General features: G+C 46.3%; 1 protein-coding gene across 1 annotated transcript in view; it reads right to left on the minus strand.

The window, feature by feature from the left end:
* Window positions 1–3,426: 3,426 nt before the first annotated feature.
* Window positions 3,427–16,865, minus strand: part of PHLPP1 (PH domain and leucine rich repeat protein phosphatase 1) — a 212,594-nt gene continuing 199,155 nt past the window's right edge. The window contains exons 15-17 of the mRNA XM_067698892.1: window positions 10,780–10,974; window positions 8,160–8,388; window positions 3,427–5,611 (exon numbers count right to left, since the gene is read on the minus strand). Coding sequence (XP_067554993.1) covers window positions 4,436–5,611; window positions 8,160–8,388; window positions 10,780–10,974 — 1,600 coding nt within the window. The 3' untranslated portion in view covers window positions 3,427–4,435. The remainder of the gene's footprint in view (window positions 5,612–8,159; window positions 8,389–10,779; window positions 10,975–16,865) is intronic.

Below are 16,865 nucleotides of genomic sequence, written 5' to 3' on the forward strand. Positions count from 1 at the left end.
AAGATGGAAGGACTAATGAACTGGAGCCCAACAAAAGCAGCACTTGTTTATGGGTCCTTAAATTCAGGGCAGGGGACAGCGTGGCTTTCTACTTTACCACACAGCCTGAAAAGTGGAAGGCGGCCTCGGGGACTCCTTGGCCCCTTTCTTCCTGTCAAGGTTCAACCTTAGTCTTCTAGAAGGCAGGGGGCAACATGTAGAGCCTGTAGTCTGCCCTCAACTGGCTGAGACCAAGACCTCAGGAGGTCAGCACAGCCACCGTGGCACCCAAGCCCCGCTGCATTTGTGGTCCTGGGCAGGGGACCCAGAGCTGAGCACGCTGGCGGCTCTGGCTGGTGCTTCCTAAACGCGTGGCGTGAACGGACATGGTGGATCGGGTGGGTGTGAGGTTGGCTGTGGAGCTTGCCCAAAGCTTCGTCTGCTAGGTGTAGTTCCTGCTTTGTTACTGATCAGGGCAGTGGATCTGCCAAGCTAAGTCTGAACTTGGTTGCGATTTTGGTAAAGGTGGGGTGAGGGGACAACCTTGAGAGCCATCTTTCAAAGACACAGCAATAGGAATCAGTTCACCACAGGTGAACAACAATAGGGAAATAAACTTTGCACAGATCCATTTGCACAAAATGCATTTTGGGGGGATGAACTGAAAGCAAAAGAAATTCAATGGCAAGAAATGAGGAAAACCTATTTTTTCTACCATGACATCATCCCTCCCTCCTGTAACAGTTCCAACAGATGTTTCCTAGGAGTTTTGGGGTTTTTTCCCTCTCTGGGAGTTTTTAATTTAAAGAACTACTTTTTCTGTGTTCCCAATTATTTTCTGTCTGACCACCCTTAGTTCTTTACTTACAACAATGACAATACTTCCACTTACATAAGGCTTTACTATCTACAAATTACGTGGTTTGATCACTTGGGAGGAAGGGAGGGCAGATACCACACTGTACAAAAACCCCACACTGTCCAAAAATTCTATTTCCTGACGTGTCCGAGTGAATTCAGAGTGCCTTCTGATGAGTGTTCGCATGGGAATTGTGCTTTGTCCCCGTTGGGCAGTGCCAGCAATGAGCTGATGTTGTCCTATTAGATCCAAGGCATATTAGGGGGTTTTTATTTATTCTTCCCTATGGGGAATGGAGAATTGGATGTTGGAGACTGACTTCCTCTCTCCCAGGTCGATGCTATGATTCCGGCTACACATCTTGATATGTCTGCACATCAGTGTCCCTAATATTTCTCTGACTACTTAATAGTGCTGGAGATTGCTTTCTGTCAGGTGTCTAGGAATGAAAGTAACTGAAACTTTCTTTTGGAAGAGGGGCAGGAGAAAGACCAAGAGTCATGCCCATTTGCACCCCAAATCTAATCTCACCAGCAGGTGGTGCTGTGACAAAAGCAATCTAGAGAAACCAGGTCAGATTGGGAGTCGGGGCTCCTGAGCCTGGCCCTGGTGCCCTCCGGAAAGCCACTATTCCGTGGGCACACACGTGGCAGCCTGTGGCTGATCCAACACCAAGCAACTTCCAGGGCCCTCGGTAGGGAGCTCTGAGTCTATTAGCAAGGCTGCGAGCTCTGTCAGAGCTTCCAGCCTCTTACCCACCCACCCGCCAGCCCTCTCCCAATTCGCTGGCCTTCCCAGCAGGAAGGACAGTGTGGGGCGGGGCTGGGGGATGCCCTTCCCCCTCATGCTCACCCTGGAGATCCCGTGGCTTTGAGGAATCTTCAATTAGGCACTTCACTGTTTTATAAGCAGTTCTGCATACATTATTAGATGCTACCTTGCTGAGCAGAAGTGAAAAGAAACTCCTTCTCAGGCAATAACTGGGAGACTCCTAAGCAAGAGCAAGGAGGCCTAGCAGGTCTCCGCGTCTTTAGCCGCTTAATATGTGCTCACCTCTTACTTTTGACCCACACGCCTATTTACCCCAAGCTTCCAAAGGGCAGTTTTGTCCTTTATCTCCATAGCGCCTTATATGTGGCGTGTGCTCAATGTGACTTAATGGTCTAAGAAACTGAGAAGCAAGCAAGCACTGAACTGGCGGCCTTAGGAAAACAGCAGCGCCAAGCCTGTGCCCCTTCTCCCAGTCAGCCACACACGTTAGGACGTGAGCTGAGCCCCCACTTGGGACTTGCTGGTCCCAGCAGCTGCCCCTGGCACAAGCAGTTGCTGTGGGACCCATCGTGGACTCCTCAAACTATTGCTGCCTCTGTTGGCCATGCTCAGGGCGAAGTGTTGGTGGCTCCTCTGGAAGGGAGCTGCCGTGGAATCGGATCCGCACCGACCGTCTGGGCAGGCCCTGCTCCAGGCAACAGGTGAGCCCTGTCCACAGGGGATTTAAGCACCGAGGAGGTCAGAGAGCCAGCCCAGATCTTCTGTAGTGACTACGGCACTGGGGTGAAAACCCAGAGCCTTCCAAGTCTGCTCTGATCCACCTGGAGCAGAGGGACGACAGGGCGGCAAGGTGCTGCTGAGTGGGGCTGGGCGGAGGGACCCTCAGATGGTTTTGCTCCGGCTCTAGAGCAGAGAGCTCTGCCCGGGCTTGGGCAGTCTAGTCCCTTATGGGCTGAGAGGAACTCAATCTCCTTCCACAGCCTTAGTGGTTTTCAAAGTACACAGTGTACAAGTAGCCTGACATGGAATGAAGAACGGACGTCACCAAGACAAGGAGGGGGGGGGGTCCTCTGATCTGACCACCCAGCGAGGGGACGGACAGCCCATTACTGAGTCTACAAGAAAGACTAGTTGCCATGTCCTGTCACTGAACCAGCCAGGTACCACTGGAGGGTAGATCTGAAGAAGGAAAACCATTCTACCTGGGAAGCTAGTCCACATGAGACAAGAGAGAAGACCCACAGCATCTCCAAAACATGGTTCACAAGATGCAGGGTCGGCGGGGAGGGGTGGGGCACTAGAGTCTGTAAATGGGGCCAGTAAGTCAGCTAGGAATACGGGATTTCCTAGTGGACCCCACTGCACTGACATTTCTGCTAGGGGTAGAGAGCGAGGCAACCAGCTCCGGTGTACATTGTTAATCAACCATACTCCAATTTTTATAAAAAGATCTATTAACATGTTCAGGTGATTGAGGGGGCCTTGAGAGACCTGGAAACCAACTTGGCTTTGTGGGAGTTTTCCAGGGATCTCCTCTACGCAACCTCATCTATTCCCCTTTTACCGTCTACCCTACACAATAACAAGAAGAAATAGAAAGGCTGTAAGACCAGCTACGCGTATTGTTAACCACAGGGTTGATTTCACTACGTTCGTTCAATGTAGGTTAGCCTGTTGGATATTTTCCCTTAAAAAAAAATCAAAGTCGGAAATATCTGATGACCCCAAAGTTACATGCATTCATTCCAAACCCAAGCTGGCTGGGATCATCTGCAAGACACATCTGGCTCTTGAGACAAAAGCAGATGGGTCCAATTCTTGTAAATTTTATATTTATTATAACAAAAATGACATGTTCATTTGTGCATTCTGCTTTAATATAACTCTTGGTATGTAAATGATCTAACTGAATTCTATACAGTCATGCTGATTGTGGCAGCAGTAAGGAACACAATTAAAAAGTGTCTACAAAAGAGGCTGGGTGGAAACAGGAGAGGAAGAAAAAGGGTCAGAGGCCCGTCGGGTGCAGGTTCATTTCCAGTGGCCTAAGGTCCACCTTATTTGAACAGCAATGCTCTCAGCAATGCTCAGGCTCATCATTCAATGAATTAAAAAGGTGGGGGGATGAAGGGGTGTGGGCAGGAAGGTGTGTCAGAGGGGGAGGGGAGGGAAGTCAGTTGTTTAGTCCCTTATGCCAAAACTACAAAACATGTGAAGCATCACTATACAACACTGAGCTATTTACAATAGAAATTTTTCAATCAACTGTTCTCTCAGAGAAAATTAGTGAATCCAGTGACTTAGGTCACCTGACAGAGTAAAGCAACTCCTAGGAGTTAGTCTCCGTATTCTACAAATGTCTATCATTTTCAAGACAAAAAAAAAAAAAAAAAAAAGGCTCCCCCCCCCGACCCCCTGCAAAGAAATACAGAATTACAGTATTATTAAATCATTTAGCACTGGCAACCTGCCCTGCCTTCCAGACAAACAAAACAACACAAAGCCACTTTAAAAAGTATTACATTATCATTAACTGTTTCTCTGTAATATATTAAACCTTTTGTTCTTTGTCTTTACACATCTGATATGTTAGGGGAAGAAGTTAACAAATTTAAATCATATTGGTACAGCATCACGAGAAGAAAAGTGGTAATTATTTTAAAAAATGACCAACAGAAGGGGAACCTACAGACTGGATGCAAAGACAGGCTGGGAAAGCGTCTGGGAGAAGGGTGTGGAGTAAACCCCTGGTTTAACGGGAGCCTGGGAGGCTCTGGCAACTCAGCCTTTGTTGGTTAGTTTATTTTTAAGCAGCGCGCGGGTGGGTCATAGCGGTGTGTCACAGCAGTCTGGCAGCTGGTCCCCTGGGCACTGCCGCGGCGGCGGCTGCACGTGGAGCTGTGAGGGCGGCGGCGGTGGTGGCGGCGGCGGCGGTGGCGGCTGCTGGTGTTTCATGATCTCTTTGACCTCCTCCTCCAGCTCCGGGGGAATGATGAACTGATCATCAGGATCTGGCTGAGCCGGGGCTGCAAAATAGCCCCCCGGCTTGCGGAGAGGCGCGTCCGTGGCCACCTCTATCACGTTGTGGCTCCGTTCCTGGGGCGCCACAGAGCCGTTAGCCCTCCGGCGCCCCATGGTCCCCACGGCGGCACAGTCCGCCCTCCGGGGCAGGGCCGGCTCGTCCTCGTTGGCGCTGATGACGATACCCTCGTCGCTAGCCTCGGCCGGCAGCTGCAGCAGGGGCTGCTGCCTCTCCTTCTCCTTGGCGCGGCCGCAGTGGATGTCCACCTCCACCTCCACCCGGCTGCCGTTGGTGAAGACGCCCTCGATGGGCTCTTCGTCATCGCTGTCGAGGCCGTTGTCGGAGAAGGCGCTAGAGAAAGTGGCGCTGGACAGCTGGCGCTGGAAGGAGCTGGACGGGCAGGCGGGGTGCAACGAGCAGCGCGGCTCGCTGGGGCAGGCGGGGCTGCTCTCGCTCAGGGCGCCCGGAGGGGGCTCGTCCGAGGCCGTGGACCCCACCTCGCTGCTCATCTCGGACGTGGAGAGCTCGCTGCTCATCTCCGAGGCCAGGCCGCTGCTGGACGACGGCACTCCCAGCCCGTCGGCGGGCCGCTCCTTGATGACCATGCTGACGGAGGGCGGGAAGGTGCCGGGGCTGGGCGGCGGCACGGGCCCGCCGGCGCCGAGCTCGCAGCAGCAGAAGCTGTCCTCGGGGACGCTGAGCTGCACCACCACGGCGCTGACGCTCTCGCGGCAGCCGTAGCTCTGCGCCAGCGTGCACAGCTTCTTGGCGGCGGCCAGAGCGTCGGGGACGTTGCGCACGGCCCCCACGGCCTCCTCAACGGACAGGCTGTCCCACAGGCCCTTGCTGCCCAGGATGAAGAACTCGTCCTGCGGGGTCAGGGCCACGGACTGCACGTGGGGGCGGGGCACCACGCTGGGGTGCAGGAACGTGTAGCCCAGGACGCGCGTGGACTCGGTCACTCCGTTCACTTTGCCATCCTGGAAGAAGAGGGGTTTCCAAACAGACGTTACCACGGAGCACGCGGGGCGACGTGCGGCTTCCCTGGGGCCTCCTGCCTGGGGGACCACCGGAGCGTGACACGCGGTCCACAGGGGGAGGGGCTGCCCACCCTCCTGAGAGTGGTTCATGTCCACCTGTCATCAGAACCCTGGGGCAGAAGCCCGGGGCAGGTAAGAAGCAGGAGGGACAAATGGAAAGTATCTCAGTTACTCCCTTTATTGGGACCCGTCTATCTCCAAAGCAGACCATCATCTGACACAGCAACACGGCTGATTAGCGCCTCCTGGAACCCACGGGGGTCCCGAGAGGAAGAGCCTTGCTGAACGCGCCAATGCCGAGCAGCCCCCGAGGCAGGTGCGTTCCAGATAACGCCCGGAATCTTAGGTCCCTCCCCAAAGCACACCAACCATCAGGGGTGGTAATGTCTGAAGGTCCAGAAGTGAGGGGAGAGGCACTGTTTTAAACGTATAAAAACAATTGGTGGGGAAATCGTGGGGTGACTAGCTGGGTACAACTGATCGTGTTTGGAGAGGTAGATGCTTAAGGAGAAGTGCCAGGTCCTGCCGCTTCCCTGAACTCACTTCCCTGGCAGCAAATGGAGACGACAAAGTCTCCTGCTTCAGTCCAGCCGAGTTCACGCCACTTACACCACGAACCAAAGTTTCAGACCACTTGCCGATAAAAAGCCTTTACTGTGAAGCTGGAGGAGAGGAGGGGAGATAACCCCAGGGTGTACCTGCTCGGTTCTTTATTCTTCAAGTTTGAGGTTCTCGGGTCTAGGATGTGCCTCTACATGCCCCTATTTTTAACACCGTTTCCAGAGGAGGCTCCATTCGGACAACTTTTATGTGTGTCTGGGATGAGGGAATAGTGATGGTCTAACCATCTCCCTCGAAGCAAATGTTTCTTCCGGAGAATACCCATTCCCTTCCCAACCCTACCACGTTCCTTCATTTGGAAGTACATCCCCCAGCTCCGCAGACAATCCCGCCACGCAGGCAGCACAATTCGAAGTAAAATTACTAAAGCAGGGCTTCAAGCACAATTTTCAACTCTCTTAATTCTCCTAATATATTTGTTCTTCCCCAAAACGTGGAATTTCGGCAAAAATTACCCTCGCTGTTCTGCCCAACCCTTTAAGATCTCACCACATCAGAATCAATGATTTTGTCCGTGTGTGTGTGTTTGGTGGTGGTGGTGGGGGGCCATACCTCAAGGCAGCGAAATTAAAGAAAACCAACGCAGCAATACAGACAAAGCGAGGAAGAGGGAGGCAGAGAAAGCAGGAGAAACCTCTGAAGCACCAACTGTGACGCATTTATGTAGCAGAAATGGTTAACCTTTGCATCGTGTAATGTTGAACATTTAATTCAATACGTTTAATAATTTCATTCTACCCCATCTGAGACTGTCTAGCGTCCATTTTAATCCTCTCTGCTCTTAGAACAAGCAGGGAACTAAAATCTACATGCGGCCTCCTTCGCCAGACCCTCGTGGTGGAGCCCGAGTCTTTATCTTTCTCATGGCCCTTGGTCAAAGTCTACCGGCAGTCACAGTCCTTCTCTACTGAGCTGCAAACGTTCACCACTGTCTACCCGAGCTACAAATGCTTCCAGGGGTTTTATCCACAAGACTGGACACCTCCTGGGGACAGACGTGTGTCTCCGGGGATCACGTCTGTAGCCCACATCACGTTTCAGGTGTGCAGCAGGTGAGCCACACTGTAGGATGAGCTAGTGAGTGGAGCACAATTCCTCCAGCCCACTTCGGAAGCTGCGCTACAGGGAACCTTCTGTCACGAAGACTGACACCCGTGTTTCTCAACAGCGGCACTCTTGACATTTTGGGCCAGACCATTCCTTGCTGTGGGGCTGTCCTGTGCACTGTAGGATGCTTCGCAGCATCCCTAGCTTCTACCTGCTACACGCCCCAAGCATTTCTGTTGTGACAACAACAATGTCCTCGGACGTTAGCAAGTGTCCTGTCGGGGGGAGAGGGCCCCTGGCTGAGAACCGCTCACTGCCTTACTCAAGTGGAGCAGATGGCATGAACCAAAGTAACTCCTCCTTACACGTACACCGATGCGCACACTCGCCTCGTAAGACAGGACAGACACACGGCTATGCCCACTTTACGGAGGACGAGTCTGAGGCTTCAAGGTTTCAAGGTCGTAGCCCGCAAGCTGCAGATCTAGGACAGGAGGACCAGCGGCGTGACTTCAGGGCTGGAGGCTTCAGCCCCCCGCCGAAGCACCTCCGAAGAGCGGCTGTGAGGATGAGACGGTACCGTGGCACAGCCCTCGATGCGGAGAGGCCGTCAGTAACTATTTTATCACTCTGTATATTGTAACGTCTCCAGACATATCACACGCAGAGTTTGCTCTGTGCTACTCCGGATGTGGAGTTTTAATTTTAAACCAACTGCAATGTTTAAAGAACGTCCTTTGGTGGGAAATGCTGTCTGGCTGATTTTGCCACGACCCTGGCCCCGTCCTCCCCCGTCCTGAGGAAAGTCCCTCTTCCTTACCTCCGTGATAATGGCCTTGTGCCGTTTGATTCTCTTCAGTTCTTCCTCACAGCTCATAACGTATGACCTGGACAGAGGCAGCGGCTTCCCGTTCCGACACAGAACCGTTTGGCACTTGCCCACATTAGCAGAGGTCAAGGTGAAGGGTCCTCCTGGGTCCACAGGGTCATGCTTGATATGACAAAGGACAGCAGCACCTCCAAGTTTCTGCCCAGCAGTTCCAAGCTTCCTGGAAAACGAAGAGACAGGGTAAAAACCCACACACACCCGTCACGTGTAGTTTTGCCAGACTGTACCACTGGACGGGGCTAGGAGGAAAAACAGAACTTGGGGCTCCACCAGGCCTCTTTCACCAAAGCAGGCACTGCTCAACTCAGGAAAAGAGCCTGTGGAATCTGACACACACATACACACACACACACGGAGAGGTGTCTGCTCACAACTGGGGCAGGTGTCACTTCACCACGAAAGACCCAAGGAGCTGCCGTGGAATCAAGGAGCCCTTATCCTGCTGCATCCAGCCTGCCACTCCCGAATCGGCGTGCCCCAAAGACGGGGAATGACCGCTTCTTTCTTCATCCCCCTCTCTAAATCCCCTCTGCTCCCGAGAGAGGACAGCCGAAGTGACCACTTAACAGGAGCAGGTGTAAACACACTACACCCACTGACACTTCAGAATTACCTGACCACCCTCTCTATTAGGATGCTTTCAAGTACTGGACCATTCATGTTCTTGTCCTATACAGTGCAGACTTTCTAGATGAGTGATGTCTATTCTAGAATATTCACAGAAAGGACGTTCTAGTAATGAAGCTCCAAAGTGCTTTTATTCACCATCAGTCCATACACGTATTGAAAACACAAGACACCTGCAAGTTCTAACAACCAAAAGGAGGTAAGAACTCTTATCAGAAGCCCCACAGATGGCAGTGCCTCCCAGACGGATCCTGAGTGGTACAGAAGGTTAAGATGGACAGACTCCCCTGTTTACAAGGGCAGACCCTGTCTAGGTTAGGCAAGGGGCACCATTAGCGATGCAAACCAGGGCTGCCTGTTCATATAAATTAGGATGTCAGGCACAGAGAACATACAGTTCTCCTGAGGACTGAAAAGATCACCACGCACCCCATATCCTGTTAACCAATAGGGAAAATAAGAGGCAAGCAAATGACCTACAGATGGGCTGACAACCTGGGTCTCTAAACTCCAACTTCTGCACATCTACGACCGGACTGGACTTTAGGCCCTGCCAAGGCAGCACTGCTTTCCTCCTGTCAAAGGCACAATGATTCCTCCCAGCAAAGCCAGAATTAGGATGGTACTTGTGAGAAGTACAGCTAGTAATCAGAGTTTGAGGTTCTTAATTCTTATCCAGTGTTTGGGGGTCTATAAAAAGCAGACGGCTTAGGAGTGTGTGAAGGGTGTGTGTGTGTGTTATGTGTGTCTGTATGTATGAAATGTGTTTGCTTTTTTCCTAAAACAAGATGGTGGTCAAAACAGAAAAGTAGAGAGATGTGTAGATAGATGTCCCTGTCTTATACCTTATGGCATTAAGGTATTTAGAACAATGGTTGGTATATATTAAGGGCTCACTAAATATTAGTTACCAGCGTCAATTATTAACTGCACATGCCCACTGAGAATCTGAAAGACAGGTGAGTCGAGCAGCAAAGAACCCCACTGGGCTTGCCTCTACTGAGCTCTTCAAGAGTATTCATGACTTAGGGGAACTTTCAAGGCTTCTCTGGACCAGCATTCCTTAGCAGACACTTTTTCTACTCCTGTTGCAAAGATACTTCCTCTGGCAGATTATCAAGGCAGGGAAAAGGGAGAGAAAGAGAAAAGATAGTCATTGTTCCCATGACCTTTAGAGCGCTCTCCACTTCCTGGTCCCACAAGAGCAAGTGTTTGCAATACAATATTAATAGGCAGTTCCTTTACAACCTACAAAGCCTTTAAAGAGACAAAAGAGCGAGCAATTCTTCGAATGTGGGAATGCTCACAACATGCGGCCCTCAGAGTTAGAAACAACATTCCACAACTTCCACGGTGACCAAAAGCTCTAGGGGATGGCCTAGGATTCTACTAGCAACACTGTCTGAACATTTAATAAAGGGGGAAAACAATATATGAAGAATGACTTAACTCCTGGCCTAAGATTTGACCATCTCAAGTCCTCAAAGGTTGGCACTTCTTGAATCAGTGACAGTGCTCCATGAGGGGGAACAAACCGAGATGGAAACAGTCCACTGCAAAGAGCAATCCACACGCCAGAAGGTCTAAAGAGCGTCTGGCGCTCACATGATTTGGGGTGAGGGGAGTGTGTCGTAAACAATCTGGTGAAAATCTGGAATCACGACAGGCCTGTGAGACCAGTTCTAGGAGAAACTGAATTCCTGTCACTGACTCGGCCTCCAACAAAGTCGTCTGAACACCAGTGTGTCTCAAACGGAACACAGTCCAGCCCTGATACTTGGGCAAAACCAAATCGCCTGAATGCATCTTGAATAACGCATGTTCGACGATAGGCTTTGAGATTACTGGACACCTGTTTTTCTAACCAGATGGCAAACACTCAAAGAAGAGCAAGAAAACACAGGGCAGGTGCTCTAAGTTTTACCTTTGCATAACAATGAACGTATTGACCATGTATTCTTCTTCGTTTTTTGTTTTCTGCAGCTCTTCTGCCAAAATGTCACTCATGGTACACTGGAGAAGGTAGGGCACCTCCACGTTCCGGTCTCCATCAAATACACCATACAGGGCCTCCCGGTTGTCACGGAAGTTATTCACCGACAGGGCTGCAACACACAACCTGCAAAGCAAGAATGCTTTTGTGCTAAGTTGACTCATCTTTCCTTCTCCATGCCCAACCCAGCTGTGTTTTTTTCAGATTTGCTTAAGCCAGTCTTCTCTCTTTCTTCATGACTCCACATAGATTAAGAATAGGTAAACTAACCCCAGCTAATTTATATCAACTAATTTCTGTGAGTGAAGAAAAATGATAAGCACATATTTATGCTTCATGGCTTTCCCCCACTCTTCTGATGATTTTATTTTTACATGGTAGTGAAAGAAAGACAGTAGGAGGCATGGGAAATAACACCAGATTATGAATGCATATGTTCACATTCATTCACAAAACATTTATCAAGGAGAACTTCCACATGGGGCAAAAATGGAGTAACAACTAAAACACTAGGAAAAGTATATACTGATGGGAGGAGAGCTGCACAGGGCGCTCTAGAGGCCTGCAGAGTCTCTCCACTTAATCAGACTCTTTCCAAGTAATTTAACTGTGTCCCATAAATTGTCCAAAATGAATAAAAGACTAGGGGAAAAATTAAAAGCCAGGGCATCATTAAGTGGTGAGATGACTTTAAGCAGCCCATCACACGGGGGAGTGGAGTCTTCGAAAGAGAAGAGAGACAGACAGAAAAAAGTTTTGAAGAATCAATGGATGGACATATTTCAAATCTGATGAAAACTATAACCTACAGAGACAAGAAGCTCAACAAACAGTAAGTAAAACAAGAAAAAAACTTAACTGAGGCACATCAAAATCAAATTGCTGAAAACCAGGGATAAAGGTGGGGTCTGGGGAGTAGAGAACAACATATCCTACAGAGGAACAAAGGACGAATGACAGCAGAGTTCTCATCAGAAACAATGCAGAAGACAGCGGAGCAACATCTTTAAGGTACCGATAGGAAGAAACTGTCAACCTGGATTTCTAAACCAGTGAGAACAGCTTTCACCAGTAAAGGTGCAAAAAAGACATTTTCAGACGCACAAATAAAAGACAACCAGTACAAGAAATGTAAAAGGAACTACATGAAACAGAAGAAAATGATACTACCAGATGGAAATGTGGATAAAAGAATGAAGTGTATTGGAAATGACAAATACGTGAGTAAATATAAACATTTTCTTTTTCTTATTTTAAAAATCACTTTAGAACAGTGGTTCTCTATGGGGGAAATTCTGCCCCCAGGTGACATTTTGGCTTGTAACGATTGGGAGTGGTGGTGATATTGACATTTATTGGGTACAGGCCAGGGGTGCTGCTAAATATCCTACAACGCACAGGACACCCCCCTCCTTCCCCTGCCCCACAACAACGAAGAATTATCTGGCTCAAAATGTCAATAATACTGAAGTGGAGAAACACTACTTTAGAATAACTGTTTAAAGTAAAAATTATAACAATGTATTCTGGGGTTTATAACAAAAGTAGAAGTAAAACATATGACAGCAAGAGCAGAAAGACTGGGAGAGGGGAAATGGAAGTACACAATGTAAGCTTCTTATAATATATGTGAATTGATATATTACTTGAAGGTAAACTGTAATTAATAAGGTAAAGGTTATGCTATAAACCCTAAACAAACCATACACACACAAGGAGAACTAATAAGAATAAAGGAGATAAAGTGGAATAAGAAATATTCAATCCAAAAGAATGAAGAAAAAGAGAAAGAGAATCAAGAACAGATGAGACAAGCAGAAAACAAATACTAGTAAATTGGCAGATTTAAACCTAACCATATCAATAATTTCATTAAATATAAAAATGGTCTAAACACCACCCAAAAAGAAAGTCAGATTATATAAAAAAGCAAGATTTAACTAAATACTGCCTGTAAGAAATACACTTTAAACATAAAGAGACAGGGGCTTCCCTGGTGGCACAGTGGTTGAGAATCTGCCTGCCAATGCAGGGGACACGGGTTCGATCCCTGGTCTGGGAAGATCCCACATGCCGTGGGGCAACTAAACCCATGCGCCACAACTACTGAGCCTGCGCTCTAGAGCCCGAGCTCTGCAACAAGAGAAGCCCCGCAATGAGAAACCCACGCACCGCAACAAAGAGTAGCCCCCCTCGCTGCAACTAGAGAAAGCCCATGCAGGAATGAAGACACAACACAGCCTAAATAAATAAATAAACAAATAAATAAATGAAACACACTTACTAAAAAAAAAAATCTAGATTTATTTTAAAAATAAAATAAAGAGACAAATAGCTTAAAAGCAAAAGGATAAAAAATGATATACAGTGGGCCCTTGAACAATATGGGTTTAAGCTGTGTAGGTCCACTTATATGCTGACTTTTTTCCTCTAAATACTACTACAGTACTACACAATCTGTGGTTGGTTAAATCTGCGGGTGTGGAACCTCGGATACAAAGGGCTGAATGTAAAGTTACGCGTGGATTTTTGACTGTTTTTTGACCCCCGTGTTGTTCAAGGGTCGACTATACTATGCTAAATACTAATCAAAAGAAAGCTGGAATAGCTACATTAATACCAGACAAAATATATTTCAGCACAAAGAATATTACAGAAACGAAGAGTCATTTCATAATGTTAAAGGGGTCAGTTTGTCACAATGCTATAACATTCTGAATGTTTATGCACCTAATAACAGAGCTTGGAAATACATGAAGCAAAAACGGAGAGAACTACAAGGAGAAACAGATAAAACTAGAGTTACACTCTCTCAGTCACTGATGGAAAAGTAGACAGAAAATCAGCAAGGATATTTAAGACTTGAACAACATTATCAACCAACTTGATCTAAATGATACCCTACCCAAGAATTTTTCCAAATGCACACAGAGTATTTACCAAGATAAACCATATTCTGGTCCAGAAAATGCCTCAGTAAGTTTAAAGGATTCAACTGATTCAGAGCATGTCCTCTAACCATATTGGAAAAATTGCTTAGAAGGAAATTTATAGCTCTAAATGCACAGAGTATTAATCCTTAAGCCCAAATCAATGACCTAAACTTCTACCCTAAGAAGCTAGAAAATTAAGGGCAAAACAAACCCAAAGCGAGCAGAAAGGAAATAATAAAAATAAAAGCAGAAGTCAATGAAATAGAAAACAGAAAAACAACAGAAAACTCAATGAAACCAAAAGCTGGTTCTTTGAGAATATTAATAAAACTGATAAACCTCAAACCAATTTGATCAGGATAAACAGACAAATGCCAGATATATTAGGAATGAGAGAGGGGAGAGACACAGTCACTACAGATCCTGTAGACAGTAAACGGAGAATAATGGAATATTATGATCAAGTTTATGCCAATAAATTTGAATACTAGATGAAAATGCATAAATTCTCGGAAAGACATAAATTACCAAAGTTCTTTCAAGAAGAAGAGATAATCCTATATTAAAGAAATTGTATGTCTAGTTATAAACCAAAGAAAATTCCAGGCCCAGATGGGATTTATTAGTAAATGCTACCAAACATTTAAGGAAGAAATAATACAAATTCCAAACTCTTCCAGAAAACTGAAGAAGAGGAAATACTCCTCAATTCATTCTATGAGGCCAGCATCACCCTGATACCAAAACCAGACATAGACATCACAGGAAAAGAAAACTACAGGCTAATCTGTGAATACAGACGTGCTCAACAAATTACCAGAAAACTGAATCCAGCAGCATATAAAAAAGGGTAATACATCATGACCACAGGGAATTTTTCCTGAAAATGCAAGGCTGATTCAACATTTTAAAATCAATGTAATTCACTACATCAACAGACTAAGAAATAAAAAATATGATCATCTCAATTGATGCAGAAAAAGCCTATGACAAAATCTGATACACATTATAAAAACTCTTGGCAAACTAGGAATAGAAGGGAATTTTCTAACTTGATAAAGGAAGTCTACAAAAACACCTTTAACATCATATTTAATTGTGAAAGATTACATTCTCACCAAAGGAGATATAGGTATGGATGATAAGCATGTGAAAAGATGATCAACAATCATTAGTCACTAGGGAAATAAACATTAAAACCACAATGAAATATCACTATTGGAATGACCAAAACCACTACCACCACTGCCACCACCTGATCTTACAGGTACTGGTGAGAATGTGGAGCAACGAGAAGTCTCATTCATTGCTGCTGGGAATGGAAAATGGTACAGCCACTTTGGGAAACATTCTGGCAGTTTCTTATAAAATTAAATATATACTTGTCATAACGACTCAGCAATCCTTCTCATAGGTATTCACCCAAGAGAAATGACAACATTTGTTCACCCAAAAACCTGTATGCAGGTTTATATGTTTATGGGATTTTTATTTGTATTTGCTAAAAAATAGAAACAATCTAAATAATTTATCCTTCAAGTTGTGTATGGATAAACAAACCGTAACATATTCATGCAATGGAATAATACTCTGCAGTAACAAGGAACAAATTGCTAACACATGCAACATCACAAATGAATCTAAAATGCATGATGCTAAGTGAAAGAAGCTAGACTGAGAAGGCTATATACTGCATAATTCCATTTATATGACATTCTAGAAAAGGCAAAACTAACGGAACAAAAAACAGATCAGGAGTTGCCAGGGGCTGGGAGGGGGGAGAAGAAATTGCAACAGAGGGGCATGGAGGAATTTTGAGGAACTGTTCTATAATTCGATTATAATGGTGATTACACAATCACCATCACCAAGCAGAGCTCGGGCTCTTTCATCAAAACTTGCAGAGCTGTACACTAAACAGGGTGAATGTTGTTGAATATAAATGATACCTTCTTACTGTATATAAATTAATGAAAAGAAGAAAGTTATTAAGCACCTAATATGTATCATGGCTACGTAACAGCGGTTTGAACCTGAAAATATAATTCCTGAGCTTAAGGAGTTTGGGGATAAATAACAATAGTAATACCCATTATCATTAATGATAATAATAACTAAATTTAAATAGAGTTTACTATATGGCACATGTTATTCTAAGTTCTTCACGTATGTAATCAGTGGATCCTTACAATAACCCTATAAGGACAAGTAGTATTTTTGATGAGGAAAGTAAGCTAAAGAGAGATTGAGTAACTGCTCAAGGTCACATAGCAAAAAAGTATAGAGCCCAGATTCAAAGCTAGGAAATCTGGCTCTTACCTCAGTACTTTGAAATTCTTTTTTTTTTTTTTTTTTTTTGCGGTACGCGGGCCTCTCACTGTTGTGGCCTCTCCCGTTGCTGAGCACAGGCTCCGGACACACAGGCCCAGCGGCCATGGCCGGGGCACGAACCCCTGTCCCCTGCATTGGCAGGCGGACTCTCAACCACTGTGCCACCAGGGAAGCCCAGTACTTTGAAATTCTTGCCTCCATTTATTAAAGAAAAAAAAGTTATCCCTAGTTATATGACAATTAGTGGCAAAGTAAAATTTAATTATATAATAGTTAAATCATCTTATAATTCTGTCTTCTTCTGTAAGCTCCCCTTGCTAGCAAGAATGTGGTAGGAGGTATGAAAAGAATAACGTGTTTTAAAAGTACAGTAGTGATTTTTCTTTTCTGCTGAAGCTTCCTGTTTGTTTTTTAGTCTGAGGAAGAACCTAAATTATAGGATTGCAGCTCCCTGCTTGGATTTTCCCAAAGGATCTGAAATGACCTGATAGGGAGGCAACACAGCACCAGTACCCATAGGGGAAAGTGGGAGGGAGAAGAGAATAGATGTCTATTGAGATTTGGGGCAGGGACAACTGCAGTTCTCTCCTTCCTTCAAAGCAGCAAGCTCTTTGCTTATATATCTACTTTATCCACAATTCAAAAAGAAAACTCTTGAGAAACTTCTGCTGGCAAAACCAAAGGGTAAAAAAGCGAGGGAAATAAAGTGAGGGCCAGGGATGGCATGGGACTTCTGAGGTGCTGATAATGTTC

The sequence above is a fragment of the Pseudorca crassidens genome, chromosome 12, assembly GCF_039906515.1.
Source record: "Pseudorca crassidens isolate mPseCra1 chromosome 12, mPseCra1.hap1, whole genome shotgun sequence".
In the NCBI taxonomy this organism is placed as follows: Eukaryota; Metazoa; Chordata; class Mammalia; order Artiodactyla; family Delphinidae; genus Pseudorca; species Pseudorca crassidens.